Raw genomic sequence first — 19267 nt, 5'->3', positions numbered from 1 at the left:
GATTTGATCAAACATAACTATGCAACATTTGATCTCTGGGGCCCACAGGATGACACATCAGAGCACAGCACTCTCCACATACAATAGCATGGTATTTATTCACTGTAGTAGCTACTGTAAATTGGACAGTGCAGTTAGATTCACGAGAATTTAATCTCTCTGCCCATATAAGACATGTCTATGTTCTGGAAAGTTTGCTGTTACTTACAACTGTCATGCTAATCACATTAGCGCACGCACGTTAGCTCAACTGTCCGGGTATAGTGACACCCATCGTGTAGAGGTTTTAAAGTCCCCGGCCACTACGAGCGCTGTTTTTGCGTCTTTTACTTTTGGTTTGGTACACCAGCTTCAAACAGCTGAAAATAATATATTTTTGGTTGTGGTAAAGATATTTCACAGCGCTTTAGATGGTACAGTCATTTTCTACACTATAACGTTACTTGCTTGTTTTGTCACATACACTGAAATTAGGTGAACAATTATAAGTTTAGCAACCAGGAAATGGCGGTGCGATTTCTAGATAGGGCATCTTTAAGAGGCCTGTTATTTGAATAAAAATAAATGACCAGTCCGCCCAAATAATTTGCTGTTGTGACTATTTTCAACAGAAATGCAAGAGCGCTTTGGCTATAGCCTACTTACAACCACAGCCTTTTGCTACACAGTTTGTTCCTCTATGCGCACGCGCGGTTTGTGACAATGTATTTTGTCGACTGTATATACAGTGTTTCGGGTGGAGGGACAGAGTTATTGTTGCAATCGTTCAAGACAACTTTGAACACAGCATACCTCTGTACCTCGAAAATTGTAAACTACCAAAAGCCTACATTTGGAGGTACTATGGCACTACGGTAAGATAACGTTTTATTTTACATACATGTTTTTACTCTGAAACTATTTTCTTTTTTAGAATCACAGCATAACTTTCACTGCATTCATTTAAAAACATCACTGACTGAACCATGTCTGAACAAGTTGAGAATGTTGCCTGTGTTTGCACTCTGTTCTGTTCTCCATTGCGTAATTTATGAAGAATGTTGTTATGTATGTTATTGCCATAGAGTAGTGAGAAAAGTCCAAAACATGCACTACATGCATAACCAACATCTTTCAATAGTGATTGTCAATAGGTTATGGATTCACCATGGAGTCAATCAGTTAATTTAGAGTTTTTATTTTTATTAATTTTTTTACTTTTTCGATTTATTAAAGGAATTGAATGCATCCATGTTTTAAAACCTTTCTATGGAAATCTGTTACCACAATATTATGTTTAAAATTGTGTAATCTACAGGTCTGCTCTGCTAGGCTGTGGATTGCTTGTCATTTTGCTGGCAGTGGTGTTCCCCCCTTTGGATGCAGCAAGGTATATGAATCACTGGAGATGACATTTGCTCACTCTACTGTTCATCTGTGTTTCTGATAATCTAGCACATAATCCAGTCTAATGTAGCCTTTAGTTTAAACCATCCGATTTCATTGCATTTACTGTTATTATTATATGAATTTTGGATATTTCTAAAATATTCACGAGATATTCTGTATTATACAATAATAACAGAAATCCAAAGAATTAAAAGCAAATCCAATGAATAGACAAACACTATTGGTTCATGACTACTTTCAGGGGTCTGCGTTTTTAGAAATGTACAAATAATACATAGTATTTTAATAGTGCTTTTCTCAGACACCAACATGCTTTTACAATAGGCAATTTTAAGGAAAACAAAACAAACCTGGGGTAGAGTAAAGATCACAGTTCACTGTTGCTTCATTCAGAATCATGATGGGTTCAACATTGATTTAAAAGCCTTAGTAACTATTGTTTACATGGACATTACTGATCTGGTTATTACAATATTTCTATACGTGATTATTATATAATTATAACATAATTATTACACTTTATTATAAAACATGTTTTACTCTCTTGTTGTTGTAGTCAGGCAATAAACCAAGAGTTGTCAGACCTCTTCAATGAGCTCTGGAAGCTGGATGTGAACCGCATGAAGCCTGGGACTGACTATACCATCTCTGTGCAGGTGGGATATGACTAGGGCCCCCATGACTAGAGTTTTCCCTGACCACCTTACCTGACACACATTCCATTATTAGTTACAGGCTATAATTAGGAGCTGGACAGGAAAAACTCCTGGCCCTAATTTGCCCCTCATAAGTAGGCCTCCTGGACAGGAAAACCTCCGAAATGTCCCTCCTAAAATGGCCTGCTCAGGAAAAATTCCAGTCCCTAATCAAATACCCCTCCCTAAGATGTAGGCTTGCTCAAGAAAAACTCCTGTCCTTATACTGAAATAAGTCACATAAGAAGAAGGCCTAGCCTATGTTATTTTGACATGAGGGAAGTGTTTAGTTGTTGGTGTATGTATGTGTCGTCCACTCCAGGGCAAAGCTGGCTATGTCTCTCAAGGCAGTAACCATGCCAGGGACCATGCCTCATCGCCTCTCTTCTCCAATGTCAATGAGAACAAACTGAAGACCATTACTACCTTCTCCCGTAAGTATCTGTGTCTACATCAAAATTGTCAAACAAATTGTTTGAACTGAATATATGAACTGAATTTAGTAGTGAACTGAAGTCATCTCAAATAGATTACACTTGTTAGTGTTTTTCTGAAACTTTAGAATGACTTAAAAATTACTTTCAAATGCCTTTCTAATGGCTTTCTGTGACTTTAAATCTCTTATTTGATGTCTTCAACGACATTCCGCTGCAGGCTTCATGAAGCTCCTGGACAACTATGAGAGGTCAACAGGCGTGGCAGAGTATGTCAGCCGAGAAGAGGTCACAGAGAACAATATCTTCCTGGATGCCGTTCTGAACACAGAGGTCATGAAGGTACAGCCGAACATGTCACCTAAATTGCCTACAATTGGTATAGTGGTCCTGTGTGGCTCAGTTGTTAAGAGCGTGGCTGAGGTTCGCTTCAGAAGTATTGTATATTTTCGCCGATTCCATATCGATACTGTGACTTCCAAATATCGATTTGTAAAAACAAATAAAACATGTTTTGAACACTTTTTTCTCAAAAACTTGCTTTCTCATGTCTCTCTCATCAAATTCTCTCCTCTCTCCTCTCTCTTCAATTAAAATTCTATTGATTACATACATGTTTAGCAGATGTTATTGCGGGTGTAGTGAAATGCTTGTGCTTCTACCAGTAATATCTAACAAGTAATATCTAACAATTACACAACTTATACCAATACACACATCTAGTAAAGGAATGAAATGAATATAAAAATATATGGACGAGCAATGTCAGAGATGGGTAATGCAAGATATGTAGTAAGTATTACTTGTTCCTCTGCAGCAGACAGTTAGTGAGCAATATGTTTGGAACATCGGATCACAATAAAATCGCAGTATCAAATTGCAATACATATAGAATTGTGATACATAAAGAATTGTGATACAGAATCGCAATACAAATCATATTGGCACCAAAGTATTGTGAGGTCCCTGGCAATTCCCTGCCCTAAGCTATATGCATAAGTGCTTTTGGGTTTGCCTGAACAGAGTGTTTGTGAGTGGACTCCCATGCTCTACATAAGGTCAGTAGCTACTCTGTGAAACCAAACTCTAGAGGGAGTATTGGCTCTTCCTGTCACATTCTGTTCTTGGATGACCATGGCCACGATGTTAGGAGAAAAACACAGGGAACAATGCAGTACATCTAAAACATCTGGCGAGTCTTGGCACGCTGTCTTGGCTGGGGCCTCTTTCTCAAATAAAGACCTTACAGCCTGTGGGGACACATGTTCAAAATGTGTTTAATACAACTTAGCATTTTGAGATGAACATTTCTAAGAAAATTATAACAGGCAAGTAAAACACCATTTCTGTCAAATTGTGTTTTGCCCTCTTATGCATAAGACTATTAGTCATTGTGACATCTCACATTGACAATATGGACAGAGAGGAGTTTGGTGTGTGTCACCTGGTGAATTTATTTATGTATGTTTTTCCCACAGCATGCCCACAGGTATCTGGTTAGCAAGGGCCACTCCCAATCAGATCTGAGGACGTTCAAGCGTCAGCTGTACACCATCTGGTTCGACCTCTACTACAGAAGTGGAAGGTAAGAATTGGGGAGTATTCATTAGTGCACACCATAGTGAAACATTTTGCAACAGAAAACATGCTGCAATTGTACAACGTATGCTAGTTCTGCAATAAACAACATACTATCAAAGGGATGCACAAAGGATAACTAAATATGACATGGTACACGGTGAACAAGTGCTCATGGCAAATAATGTCAAAAAGGAATTCATTTGTCAAAGAAGAGAAGACGAGTTCTGACATTTCACATACGCATAAAGATAACAATTAAATCATTCACATAATCTACAGGGTTTCAAACGTTCATCGAACACAAACTAAACTCACTTTTGCTGCAATCATGTCCATCCCGGAAACTTGTATTGAACGCATGATTTGTTCAGCTAACACTCTTTATTTGAAACACAGTGTCCCAGGAGAAAGTGTAGACTATCATCTGCACTGATCTGAAATGGGAAGTCTCCAAATACATCAATGTTTTTTGTAAGGAACGATGTTGGGTAGTAGTGAACTACATGTATTTGAACTTGTAATTTTTCTACATTTTGCAGTAGCTTGGTGGTAGATGAACTAAATTCAAATCTTGGTTGTGTTTTCAGTAGTTACTTTTCTGCCATTTAGTAGTTGAGTTAACAACTGGCACTCCACACTACGTTTTTTGAAGGCAAAAATGTCCTTTATTTTTTGTCGTGAAACCTGCCTTATTCTCACTTGAACTATAGTTTTTGTGTTTAATAGGCTAACTTACACATTCTGTTAACATCTGACTTCAGAGTGATCTGCTCTTGTAATTTGTGGTCTAAGACATTTTAGATTTCAGATATGATATTTTACCACAAAGTAGTTTGGATTAAGTGAACAACTTTTTTCAGAGTAACTTTAAATCAAATCAAATCCAATTTTATTGGTCACATATACCTGTTTTGCAGATGCTATTGCGGGTGTGGGGAAATGCTTGTGTTTCTAGCTCGAACAGTGCAGTAATATCGAATATGTAATATCTGACAATTTCACAACAATACACACAAATCCAGAGTAAAGGAATGGAATTAAGAATATATAACTATTTGGACGAGCAATGTCGGAGCGGCATGGACTAAGATACAGTAGAATAGAATAGAATACAGTATATACATATGAGATGAGGAATGCAAAATATGTAAACATTATTAAAGTGACCAGTGTTCCATTATTAAAGTGGCCAGTGATTTCAAGTCTATGTATAGAGGGCATCAGCCTCTAAGGTGCTACTGATGGCTATTTAACAGTCTGATGGCCTTGAGATAGAAGCTGTTTTTCAGTCTCTTGGTCCCAGTGTAACAGTTTAACTTTAGTCCATCCCCTCGCCGCTACCCGGGCTCGAACCAGGGACCCTCTGCACAACATAGGCAACTGACACCCACGAAGCATCGTTACCCATCGCTCCACAAAAGCCGCGGCCCTTGCAAAGCAAGGGGAATCACTACTTCAAGGTCTCAGAGCGAGTGACATCACCGATTGAAACGCCACAGCTAACTAGCTAGCCATTTCACATCGGTTACACCAGCTTTGATGCACCTGTACTGATGCTCGCCTTCTGGATGATAGCTGGGTGAACAGGCAGTGGCTTGGGTGGTTGTTGTCCTTGATGATTTTTAGCCTTCCTGTGACATTGGGTGCTGTAGGTGTCCTGGAAGGTAGGTAGTTTGGTCCGGTGATGCGATGGGCAGACCGCACCACCCTCTGGAGAGCCCTGCGGTTGTGGGCAGTGCAGTTACCATACCAGGCAGTGATACAGCCTGACAGAATGCTCTCGATTGTGCATCTGTAAAAGTTTGTGAGGATTTTAGGTGCCAAGCCAAATTTCACAACACTGTCTGTGTGGGTGGACCATTTCAGTTTGTCAGTGATGTGTACGCAAAGGAACTTGAAGCTTTTCACCTTCTCCACTGCGCTCCGGTCAATGTGGATAGTGGGGTGCTCCCTGTGCTGTTTCCTGAAGTCCACGAATCAGCTCCTTTGTTTTGTCGACGTTGAGTGAGAGTTTATTTTTCGGGCCCTCACCTTCTCCCTGTAGGCTGTCTCATCATTGTCGGTAATCAGGCCTACTACTGTTGTGTCGTTTGCAAACTTGATGATTGGGAGTACAGGGACCGGGAGTACAGGAGGGGGCTGAGCACGCACCCTTGTGGGGCCCCTGTGTTGAAAATCAGCGAAGTGGAGGTGTTGTCTCCTACCTTCAACGCCTGGGGGCGGCCCATCAGGAAGTCCAGGACCTAGTTGCACAGGGCGGGTTTCAGACCCAGGGCCCCGGGCTTAATGATGAGCTTGGAGGGTACTATAGTGTTGAATGCTGAGCTATAGTCAATGAACATCATTCTTACATAGGTATTCCTCTTGTCCAGATGGGATAGGGCAGTGTGCAGTGCGATGGCGATTGCATTGTCTGTGGATATATTGGGCGGTAAATCAATTGAAGTGTGTCTAGGGTGTCAGGTAAGGTGGAGGTGATATGATCCTTGACTATTCTCTGAAAGCACTTCATGATGACAGAAGTGAGTGCTACAGGGCGATAGTCATGTAGTTCAGTTACCTTTGATTTCTTGGGTACAGGAACAATGGTGGGAATCTTGAAGCATGTGGGGACAGCAAACTGGGATAGGGAGAGATTGAATATGTCCATAAACACTCCAGCCAGCTGGTCTGTGCATGCTCTGAGGACGCGGCTAGGGATGCCGTCTGGGCCAGCAGCCTTGCAAGGGTTAACACACTTAAATGTCTTACTCACTTTGGCCATGGAGAAGGAGAGCCCACAGTCCTTGGTAGCGTGGTGTTGGTGGCACTGAAGAAGGTGTTTAGCTTGTCTGGAAGCAAGATGTCTGTGTCCGGTTAAGTAAACTAAGTTTTTAAGGGTAGCATTTACATTTACATTTAAGTCATTTAGCATACGCTCTTATCCAGAGCGACTTACAAATTGGTGCATTCACCTTATGACATCCAGTGGAGCAGCCACTTTACAATAGTGCATCTAAATCTTTTAAGGGGGGGGGGGTGTAGCTTAACTTCTTCCAGTTTGAAGTAATTAGTAGCTTCGTAAACTATATTTTCAGAGTAGCTTCCCCAACACTGCTAATGAATAGGGTGTTTTCCCTCTAGCAGGGCCTATCATCAATGAATAGGCTAGGATATATATATAACAGACTGATGACAGAACACACACTCGCATCACTAGCTAAGAGAAAGAGCAGGGTTGTAATCATTAGTCCAAATAGTTGCAAAATGCAACATTTTGCAACTAAAATGAGAGTTTCTATTGGACAAATTCAGGTAGGTCCCTTCCCGTTCCATGTTAGAAACGTTTTGCAACAGAATCGGCATAATGAATTCACCTCCAGGCGATCCAGTGCGAGGGAGAGAGGAGGGTTTTATTTATACTACACAACTTTCCCCAGGCCTTTATAGCTTATCGAATAGTCAGGCTATTACACAGTTAATAATATGTTTTGTGATAATTGCACTGTGATTTAATGTTGTGGGGTAAATACATTTAAAAAATAACATTGTTAAATATCGTTTTTCGGTTTGGGATTTTTGTTAATTGCCACCACATTTTTGTTTGTTACGTTGTGTGAAATGTGTCTTATCCCAGTCTGTTGTTCATTTGACAGTAAGGACTCGTGCGGATTTGAGCATGTGTTTGTTGGAGAGACTAAATTCGGAAATGAGATTGCTGGTTTCCATAACTGGGTCCAGTTCTACCTGCAGGAGAAGAGCAGGAATTTGGACTACAAGGGATACAAAGCCAGGGACCATGACATAGTAAGAGTCCTAACAGCCCTTTTCAAACGTAACATTGATCAACATTTCCTTTACTTTGACAGGATATCAAAAACTTCACTCTCACTGCAGCTTTAAACATGTTAAATTATGCTTGTTCTCAACCCACACAACCCAATTTTATGAATTTACTTTTGTCTAACAAAGATGTCCCTCACTCTTTCTCACTTACTCACACACACACAGCCTGACCAAGACGACCACGTCCTGAACCTCCAGTTCAGCTGGCACGGTTTGGTGAAGCCGGTGGGCAGTGCCTTCGTGGGGGCCAGTCCGGAGTTTGAGATGGCCCTGTACACCATCATCTTCCTCATCAACACACATCGGAGCACCACAGTGGTGGTCAACATTGACGAATGTCAGCTGGAGGTGGTGGTGGTCAGGCACGGGCGCTCCATTGGGACAGCCTACCCCAAACTGCTTAGCAGCAACAACAGACACCTGTAGTTGGAGGCATCAAACACACGCACACATGCATAGATTTATGAATAAGACTCTGCACACACACACATACACTGTTTTGGACTGGGCATTTAACCAGGCCAGTTTGCTTCACAATTAGGCACATAACCTTTCTTTAGCTGACTGCACTGTGTAATCTGCACAACAGGAACATAAATTGTCACATCTGATACTCAGGGCATGCATGTGTAAGATATAAAACCATGGACTTGTGTTGTAAAGTCTGATGTTTTCCTACAAGTTGAAAAGTTAAGGTAAAGAACATGTTTCAGAAGAAGAAAGAAAGTTTAACTCTGACTCTGTCTGATTTCAACAGCAGTGACTCATTGCAATGTCGTGCCTCATTTAAATAAACCATTTATATAATTTGTTTATAAGCCATGTCATGAAGTCTAAATTAAGCATTCTGTAAATATGGCCCTTCCCAACATGCACTGCCCATCTGGACACCTGCTTGGCCAATGTGTAGGGTTTTATAAGTGCCTATGTCAAGGCACAATAATTCTTTCAATACAAGCCATTCTACCATTTTCCAAATGTGCTCCTGCAACCAGTAGACCATACTGTAATAAAATGTGCATTACAGAGTCAAATGTTGGTCAATGTATTATTGCATTCTCTATATGTGCAGTCATGAACAGCCAGTTATGAATAGGCTAGCCTACTTATGCAATTGGTTAGTATATGTTACTATTACATTTTTCTGTCATTTACCCTTTAAAGTAACTGTCCATTGTTTCCTGATTTCTATTAAATATGACCTATAATTAATTACAATATGAGTGTAATAGTTTTCCTTCCAACAAATGGTAATTAAGTATGTTGAAAAGCAGATTTTCTGTGTTGGAATGGTGTGGACTTACCACAACAAAAGAATGGGTGTTTACTGGTTATTTACAATATTCATACAAGTAGACTGTTGATTGGCCAGCTCATCCTCCTCAAGATGACATCCTCTATGATGAAATAGCTAGAATTTTTTAAACATCTGTTTGAGGTGAGGTTTTGAAGTGTTTTTTCTGTCTCCAATTTATGCTTTGGCCAAAAACATGAATATACAACATTATCTGGCAATGAGTTAACCAGTGGCGACCCGTCATTCAGGCAGAGCCCCCCCCAAAAATATATATTTTGATGTATGTTTTGCATGTTATTTTGGCATTAATACGTGTCACATATCAGTTTGCAAACAATGAAAAAAAAAAAAAAAAAAAAATGTTAATTAAGCCGCATTCAAACATGGTCTCTTTTTCGCTTTCTTGAGTGAGGAGTTTCAGCCTAGCTCAGTGCTTTTTAAATTTTTTAATTGAACCTTTATTTAACCAGGTAGGCCAGTTGAGAACAACTGCACGGTGTCTCCAGTGTGTGTTCACAGCCCGGTGTGCTACATTTCAGCTCCCCGCATTGGACGGGCTAGAGTGGGCATCCAGCCAGGACGGATGGTGCCGGCTCAGTGCTCCTGGACTCCAGTGCGTCTCCGGTGCATTTGCACAGCCCAGTGCGTCCTGTGCTAGCGCCCAACATTTGCTGGGCGAAAGTAACCATCCAGCCAGGACGGGTTGTGCCAGCTCTGCGCTTGAGACCTCCAGTGCACCTCCACGGCCCAGTGCATCTGCTGCCTGCTTCACGCACCAGGCTTCCAGTGCATCTCCCCAGTCCGGTGAGACCTGTTCCGGTTCCACGTACCAGGCCTCCAGTATGTCTCCCCAGCCTGGTAAGCCCCGTGGCAGCTCCACGCACTAGGCTGCCAGTACGTCTCCTCAGGCCGGTGAGACCTGTTCCGGCTCCACGTAGGAAGCCTCCAGTGATGATCCATGGCCCGAAGCCTCCAGTGATGATCCCTGGCAAGAAGCCTCCAGTGATGATCCATGGTACGAAGCCTCCAGTGATGATCCATGGTACGAAGCCTCCAGTGATGACCCATGGCACGAAGCCTCCAGTGATGATCCATGGCACAGAGCCTCCAGTGATGATCCATGGCACGAAGCCTCCAGTGATGATCCATGGCATGAAGCCTCCAGTGATGATCCATGGCACAGAGCCTCCAGTGATGATCCATGGCACGGAGCCTGCAGTGAGGATCCATGGCACGAAGCCTCCAGCGTCGATCCGCAGGTTCCCCAGTCCGGGGCCTGCGACGAGGGTCCCCGCACCAGGGGCGCCACCAAAGTGGGGGGAGCCAGAGGTGGAGTGGGGTCTGCATCCCGCACCGGAGCCGCCACCGAGGTAGATGCCCACCCGGACCCTCCCCTATAGTGTCAGGTTTGCGGCCAGAGTCTGCACCTTTGGGGGGGGTACTGTCACGCCCTGACTGTAGAAATCTTTTTATTCTCTATGTTTGGTTGGTCATGGTGTGACTCGGGTGGGAAACTCTATGTTCTGTGTTTCTATGTTTTGGCCGAGTATGGTTCTCAATCAGGGACAGCTGTCTATCGTTGTCTCTGATTGGGAATCATACTTAGGCAGCCTTTTTCCCTTTTGTATTTTGTGGGTAGTTGTGGCCCGTGTAGCCCTAGGAAGCTTCACGTTAGTTTTTGTTGTTTCTTGTTTTTGTCAGGATTTGGCCAGGGTTGTTCCGGTTTTTGGTCACTAGATGCCCCCATTGTGCCTTTTGACCTTTTGTTTTCCCTTGATCCCCATTATTATTTGCACCTGTGCCTCGTTTCCCCTGATTGTATTTAAACCCTTTGTTTTCCTCAGTCCTTTGCTCTGTGTTTGTATGTTAGCACCCAGCCCTAGTACTCGGTGAACTCTTGTTGATCCCGGTGGACTCTCTTGTGGAATTCTGTTTTTTGTTCTTGTTTGTTTGTTTTTGAGTATTTTTTGAGGCTTTTTGTGCTATACCTTCCACCTTGTGGATTTACCTTTTGAGGTTGTGGAGTTACATGTTTTCCTGAAGAACTTCATTTTTTACTTCATTAAATACATCGTCTCAAGTACTGCTGTGTCTGCCTCATCTTCTGGGTTCTGCCAACTATTCGTGGCTCAGTTGGTTAAGTGACTGTTTCTCACAGAAACAGAATTCCACAAGAGAGTCCACCGGGATCAACAAGAGTTCACCGAGTACTAGGGCTGGGTGCTAACATACAAACACAGAGCAAAGGACTGAGGAAAACAAAGGGTTTAAATACAATCAGGGGAAACGAGGCACAGGTGCAAATAATAATGGGGATCAAGGGAAAACAAAAGGTCAAAAGGCACAATGGGGGCATCTAGTGACCAAAAACCGGAACAACCCTGGCCAAATCCTGACAGTTTTGTTGGCGACATTTATAATAAAGAAAATGTACGCTCACCATGCTGCAACTTGGTCCGGTCATTTCCACGATGACGGCGATCGTGACAATGGGCTGCGTACCGCTGCAGCGATCGCTAAGCTGCTCTGACAGCTGACGCTTAAAGTTAGTGAGGGTAATTTTAGGAAGAGAGGGTCCAGATTGTCTAGCCCAGCTGATTTGTAGGGATCCAGATTTTGCAGCTATTTCAGAACATCAGCTGTCTGGATTTGGATGAAGGAGAAGCGGGGGGTGCCGAGCTGTTGGCCGGGGTTGGGGTTGCCAGGTGGAAAGCATGGCCAGCCGTAGAGAAATACTTATTGAAATTCTCAATTATCATGGATTTATCAATGGTAACAGTGTTTCCTAGTCTCAGTCCAGTGGGCAGCTGGGAGGAGGTACTCTTATTCTTTACAGTGTCCCATGGACTTTACAGTGTCCCAAAACTTTTTGGAATTAGTGCTGCGGGTTGTTTGAAAAAGCTAGCCTTTGCTTTCCTAACTGACTGTGTGAATTGGTTCCTGACTTCCCTGAAAAGTTGCATATCGCGGGGACTATTCGACGCTAGTGCAGTACGCCACAGGGTGTTTTTGTGCTGGTCAAGGGCAGTCAAGTCTGGAGTGAACCAATCTGTTCTTAGTTCAATTTTTTTTTGAAAGGGGCATGCTTATTTAAGATGGTGAGGAAAGTACTTTTAAAGAACAACCAGACATCCTCTACTGACGGGATGAGGTCAATATCCTTCCAGGATACCCGGGCCAGGTCGATTACAAAGGCCTGCTCGCAGAAGTGTTTTAGGGAGCATTTGACAGTGATGAGGGGTGGTCGTAACGGACGCAGGCAATGAGGGAGTGATCGCTGACATCCTGGTTGAAAACAGCAGAGGTGTATTTAGAGGGCAAGTTGGTCAGGATGATATCTAAGATGGTGCACATGTTTACGGATTTGAGGTTGTACCTGGTAGGTTCTTTGATAGTTTGTGTGAGATTGAGGGCATCTAGTTTAGATTGTAGGGCGGCCGGGGTGTTAACTATATCCCAATTTAGGTCACCTAGCAGTATGAACTCTGACGATAGATGGGGGGCAATCAATTCACATATGGTGTGCTGCTTTCTGTGGTGGTGGGACAGCCAGTGGAAAATAACAAGTGTAGGGGTTGGTAATGTTCTCTAGTTGCGCTGTGATTGGTTCAGTGTTTTGTTACTCATGGTGAAACTCATGGTCACCGAAAAATCTACAGGGAGAACTCGAAAATTCAAGCCCCTTGTGTGCTGCCATAGATTTACATTAAAAGTGCCCATCCAAGAAGGCTCAAGTTCATTGGCCATAGATAAAATGACATCAAATAACATTATACCTACCGTAGCTACTTTCAAAATCTTAGCTAGCAAGCTGGACAAACAGTCATCACCATGAATCAAGTCGGCAATCTACTGGCAAATCCTTTTCAATCCTTGTCATATGAAGCAAAATTATAGACAAAACGCATCGGTGCTCATCGGCCATTCGACATAAACATTACACAACAAGTTGGAAATGGCCAATTCAACAATGAGTGGTTTGGAAGGAATCAGTGGCTAACTGAAAGCATTGCAAAGCAATCACTAGCCTGCTATTCAGTGGAGAGGGTGTGTGGTCCAATTCTTGGTTTAAAGGTCTCTTTTCCAAGCTTAAAAGGATAAACATTCACATGCAACACCAGGGGCCAGGAAAGGTTGAATACATTGGCCATGCTGTCAATCCAGCATGACTTCTGCCGCGTTAAAAACAACTGGAAACTCAGAACTGGGAAATCTCAGACTTCAGTGAGTTCAAGACAACTGGTAACTCTGAAAAAAAACAGGCTTTGACTGGGAAAATACATTTAGAATGTTCATCCAACTTGGAATTCCATGTCAGGAACTCAGGCCTCTTTCCAGAGCCCCGACCTGAAGATCACTGACGTCATGATCCGACCTAGTTTTTTTCAGAATTCCCAGTTGTCTTGAAAGCACCATAAATCCAGAGATTGCCAGACATTGATGACAAAGTTTGATGACAAAATCTGCCTACAAGAAGGACTGCGGCGCCACCTTCCTGTTCAAGTGAGCACAGCACAACAAGGTGATTCCAAAAATGTTTTGTATGCCGCTGCATAAATGATTTAATATGCCAGGGAGATATGTATAATGTAGCTAAGAAAGTAATACTAAGTGTATGTTGTGTAGTAAGCTATTAGTAGCCCATGTGCCTCACCCTAATAATTTGGTCCTTTTCCCCCTTATAGTTTAGCCTACTGTTCTGACCTGGTGGTGCACATGTAGCCTATAGCCTGTTTTAGACAAATGTAGTCATTGAATATTTTAAGAGTGTTCATTGTCTGCTTATATGCCCCCTTCATTTATCCTACAGTTCTGACATTGTGTACAAGGACAACACTGTACATTTCAAAAGTGCGGAACAAATAGTTATATTGACTACGTCTGTTTTTCCTCACTCATTAATGTCTTAATCGAAATTACGGATAGCCTCTTATTCTCATCATTCTCTTATGCCATAGTTTGTACATTTCAATTGTCAGTAAAAAACACATTTGTTTAAAAAGGCAATAAATGAGGCTGAATTAACTGTTTTTGCTGCCAGACAAGGCTCCGCTGATAGCCAGGTGTGACCGTGTTAAGGATTCACTCCATGGCGCTGAAAAGAAAGCCCTGCTGTTGGGACAGCTTTATGTAGGCCCTAACAGTTTATGGGCACCGTTTGTCACCTTTATAGTGCAATGAATGTATTGTTTAGTGTTGTGGCTTTGCTGGCATGTATATAAAAAATGTTGAGTTTGCCCCAACAAGATTGACATGCTAAAATAGCAGGATAGTAACTTTTAAAAGTGAAATTTTCATTGGACAGTTACACTAACACATTTATAAATGCCTAGGCCTTATTCAAAATAGACCATGTTTTTGTACTCAAATGCAAGTAGGCCCACTGTATAATAAATAAAACATCGAAAAGTCTATGCCGTTTCTAAATTTCAGAATTTTGGCGGGAGAGGGCAAACCATTTCAAATCGCATATGCACAGAGAATGATTTTCCCGCACTGAAAGCTGGAAGTGACGTACTTCCTTCGCGGTAAATGGTGCTGCATGCGACAGATGCCAGCGGAGAAATACAGCAACACAGAAGTCTAAACAGGTGCAATTCAAACTTTCTTCGGAGCTGGCCAAGTAGAAGTTGTCACTATGTTGCACGCGTCACAGTCTGCATGTTGATGTAGAACATCGCTTGTTGCGCAACATCTTCAACGCGCGCCTTCCATCCCATCAGCTTTCTAAAGTTCCGCCCTCTGGAAAGACAGGTAATTTTACATGTTTATCGAACATTGCCTTCAGTTTGCGTGTTGATAAAATCATAAAAATGTGCGTACTTCGTAACTTAACTTGCATGATTTTGTGCAAGATAAGGAATAACGCTAGTCTCTTACAAAAGCATTGACAGCAGAGCCTACAATCCTTGAAAGCCAAAATGTTGTATTCGACATCTATTCTATTTAGCTAGCCTGTGTTTGTTCAGTGTTTTGATAACCGCAGCCATACTCTTGACCTGGTTACCAATGCACTTTCTATTGACATATCCTCCTGAATTGTTGTTACTTTCTGATCTGTGCATTTTTACTACCTTGTTGCCCAACGCGTTATTAAGAAACGCTATCTTACCTCTGAAGCTGCTACAGATTTGATTGTGTATGAACAATACTCCACCACCTAGTCTGCCTTCCTCTTGTGAGGATTTAGTTGATGACTAATAACAAATTAAGCGCAACCATTAATGCCATAGCTCCAGTAAAGTTGAAAAGGCCACATCCAAACGGAGAGCCCCTTGGATGAGTGAGGAAACTAGTCAATTAAAGATACATTCCAGAAAGATAGCAGAAGCAGAGAGAATCGAAGTTGGTAGGGCCATTATGATATTCTGAGAGAAACTTGGCATATATAACAAGGCAATTAGAAATGACAGACTGGCTCATTTTTCTAACATAATCACTATAAATCTGAATAATTTGAGTGTGCTCTTCTCAACCATTGAGGGCTTGAATCCTACCCCTGCAAGCCTATGGGAACTTTCCTCCACATCTAAATGTGATGGGTTGGCAGCATATTTTAGAGAGAACCAACATTAGGCTAGGTATCAGTCAAGCAAGACCTGATGGGAAGTTTAATATGTGCTCTAGCCTACCACGCAAAGGCACTATGGATTTATTTTCCCTGGTTGACACAGACATGCTCAGGAAAGTGATATCATAATTTAAGCCTTCTACCTACCTTCTCAATCCCACCACCTTCTTCAAAAAAGTTTAAATTGCATATCTGAAAAATTGTTACTCACTCCCTGTCCACAGGAACTTTCCCCACTGCACTAAAAACTGCTGTTGTGAAACCCCTTCTGATGAAAATAATCTAAGTAAGTAATCTAGATTCTTTAGCTTTTAGACATTTTTGGCCAATCTCCAGCCTTTCATTCTTAAGAAAAATTCTGGATAAATTGGTTTTCAAACAGCTAAATAATTTTTTAAGTGCCAACTATATTTCTGAAATATTCCTATCTGTTTTTCATGCCCACCACAGCACAGAGACAGCCTTAGTTAATGTGGTAAATGATCTTAGAGCCAACACATGCCAAACTGCTCTCTGTCCTTTTAATCTTAGATTTAAGTGCTGCATTCAACACTGTTGACCATGATGTCCTTCTGGACAGGCTAGAAATTGGGTTGTCATCTCCGGTCCAGTTTTAAATTGGTTTAGGACCTATTTAACTGGTCGAGAGTGGCGTTCCACAAGGTTCAATTTTAGCTCCACGGATAAATTATTAGACTGTGTTAGTGATTTAAATACTTGAATGGCTCACAACTTCTTTGCAGCTAAATCAAGACAAGACCAAGGTACTTATTATTGGAGCCAAAGCACAGAGAGAGACTCTAGCCGCACATTTTAATTCACGGGCAATAAAGATAAAACATCAGATAAAAAACCTAGGTGTAATTATTTATTCTGAACTCAATTTTGAATCGCACATTAGGAATGTCACCAAAATAGCTTTTTACCACCCAAGGAACATTGCCACGGTGCGGCCGTTTCTCTCTCAGGCTGATGCAAAGAGACCCATGCTTTTATTACAAGCAGGCTTGACTAATGTAATGCTCTCATGTCTGGTCTACCCAATAAAGCCATTGGTCAACTGCAAAACATACAGAATGCTGCAGCACGGGTACTGACCAAGACCAGGCTGCCTGTGAGTTTTAGAATTAATTTTAAGATTCTTCTATTGGTTTCTAAATGAATCTACAATTGTGTACCACAATACATGTCAAACATGCTTTTAAGTTGTGTACCCAGTATGTCCCTCAGGTTCTCCGGAACTGCCTTTTAACTATCCCAAAGCCTAGGACCAAGAAGCATGGAGAGGCAGCCTTTAGTTACTATGCCCCCAGCCTTTGGAATAGCCTGCCAGAGATCCTGAGGGGGGATGAAACTGTGGACATATTTAAGAGATCTTAAAATACATATTTTTAGGTTTGTTTTTCCTTAGTGCTTTTTAGTTATTCAGCTTGTCAGTATTAGAAAAAGAAAAAAAAGTTGTTTATCTCATTTTTTTTGTAGTAAGTGTTTCAGCTTTTATGTTCATTATTTTATTTTTTTTCCTGTAAAGAACATTGTTGGGTTCCATGTCTATAATGTACTGTCTAAATCAATTTTGATTTGATTTACGACACAACAATCACTTTATTATGTAATAATAATGATACATGGGACTTATATAGCACTTTTCAATTATCCAAAGTCGCTTAACAATATGTAGGTCTACCTTTATTCTAAATCACAATCAAAGTGATTGTTGTGTTATAAAGATACTTTTGGTCAAGTAGTATATGTGGACACCTGCTTGTCGAACATTTCATTTCAAAATCATGGGCATTAATATGGAGTTGGTCCCCCCCCTTTGCAGCGATAACAGCCTCCACTCTTCTGGGAAGGCTTTCCACTAGATGTTGGAACATTGCTGCTGGGACTTGCTTCCATTCAGCCAGGAGAGCATTAGTGAGGTCGGGCACTGACATTGGGCGATTACGCTCGGCTCGCAGTCTGTGTTACAATTTATCCCAAAGGTGTTCGATGGGGTTGAAGTCAGGGCTCTGTGCAGGCCAGTCAAGTTCTTCCATACCAATCTCGACAAACGATCTCCGTATGGACCTCACTTTGTGCACAGGGGCATTGTCATACTGAAACAGGAAAAGGCCTTCCCCAAACTGTTGCCACAAAGTTGGTAGCACAGAATTGTCGAGAATGTCATTGTATGATGTAGCATTAAGATTTCCCTTCACTGGAACTACGGAGCCTAAACCATGAAAAACAGCCCCAGACCATTATTTCTCATCCACCAAACTTTACAGTTGGCACTATGCATTTGGCCAGGTAGCGTTCTCCTGGCATCCACCAAACCCAGATTCGTCTGTCGGACTGCCAGATGGTGAAGCGTGATTAGTCACTCCAGAGAACGCGTTCCCACTGCTCCAGAGTCCAATAGAGGCGAGCTTTACACCACTCTAGCCAACGCTTGGCATTGCACATGGTGATCTTATCTTTGTTTGAAGCTGCTCGGCCATGGAAACCCATTTCATGAAGCTCCTGATGAACAGTTATTGTGCTGACATTGCTTCCAGAGGCAGTTTGGAACTTGGTAGTGGGTGTTGCAACAGAGGACAGACGATTTTTATGTGCTTCAGCACTTTGTGGTCCCGTTCTGTGAGCTTGTGTGGCTTACCACTTTGTGGCTGGGTCAATGTTGCTCCTAGACATTTCCACTTTACAATAACAGTACTTACAGTTCACTGGGGCAGCTCTAGCAGGGTAGAAATTTGACGAACTGACTTGAACTGATCCTATGACGGTGCCACATTGAATGTCACTAAGCTCTTCAGTAAGGCCATTCTACTGTCAATGTTTGTCTATGGAGATTGCATGGCGGTGTGCTCGATTGTATAAACCTGTCAGCAACGGGTGTCGCTGAAATAGCCAAATCCACTAATTTGAAGGTGTCCATACTTTTCTCTCTCTCTCTCTGTGAGAGTGTGTGTGTGTAATTCCAAAAGAAACGCCATCTTGATTTAGAGTCAGGGATGAACTAATATAATGTAAAACTCTACAGATCTGGGTGACCAGGCTAATAGTATTGGGAATCACTGGGAGGATTAGTGATAGCTAGCCCAAGATGTACTCTTAAGGAGCCTAATGTTACCATTACTCCTTAAGGTCCAAGGACCTTATGTTATTTTCAGAGGTAGACTGGCTCTGGCAGCCAAAACAGCCATATGCATTCTGCAATATGGACGGGAATAACAGTAACCTAATTTTATTGACAATATTTTACATAAAACATCTTGCTGTGCTGCTATTTTTAGTTTCTATAAACTCAGTGGAAAACATTCTCTACATTCAGCCCAATTCTAATTTTGAGGAGTGTTTCTTTAAAACATGCATCCAATCCCCTTGATCCCTTACATAATAGATGTATTTTATATAGTGCTTTTCATACAGAATCTTTTGCTTTTAAAAAACAAACAAAACATATGAATGAAGCTGGCAGTTCATGGGA

At 41.9% G+C, this 19267-nt stretch overlaps 2 protein-coding genes across 4 annotated transcripts in view; both read left to right on the top strand.

The window, feature by feature from the left end:
• Nucleotides 1-715: 715 nt before the first annotated feature.
• On the top strand, nucleotides 716-9142 carry endouc (endonuclease, polyU-specific C). Its single transcript, XM_029667750.2, has 8 exons — nucleotides 716-854; nucleotides 1298-1369; nucleotides 1946-2045; nucleotides 2407-2518; nucleotides 2739-2860; nucleotides 3997-4103; nucleotides 7735-7885; nucleotides 8090-9142. Exons 1-8 carry the CDS (start codon nucleotides 844-846, stop codon nucleotides 8348-8350), a joined length of 936 nt encoding a protein of 311 aa, XP_029523610.2. The 5' UTR covers nucleotides 716-843; the 3' UTR covers nucleotides 8351-9142.
• Nucleotides 9143-14723: 5581 nt separating this feature from the next.
• The window catches only part of si:dkey-103i16.6 (uncharacterized protein LOC557125 homolog), a 28199-nt gene continuing 23655 nt past the window's right edge, over nucleotides 14724-19267 (top strand). For 2 of the 3 annotated variants that reach the window (XM_029667747.2, XM_029667748.2), the window contains exons 1-2: nucleotides 14724-14975; nucleotides 16017-16078. The gene's annotated coding sequence lies outside the window, so the exon portion shown is untranslated. The remainder of the gene's footprint in view (nucleotides 14976-16016; nucleotides 16079-19267) is intronic. The other variant, XM_029667749.2, reaches the window with a different exon arrangement.

Source organism: Oncorhynchus nerka, linkage group LG9a, assembly GCF_034236695.1.
Source record: "Oncorhynchus nerka isolate Pitt River linkage group LG9a, Oner_Uvic_2.0, whole genome shotgun sequence".
NCBI lineage: Eukaryota > Metazoa > Chordata > Actinopteri > Salmoniformes > Salmonidae > Oncorhynchus > Oncorhynchus nerka.
This window is presented reverse-complemented; position numbering and strand designations above follow the sequence as displayed.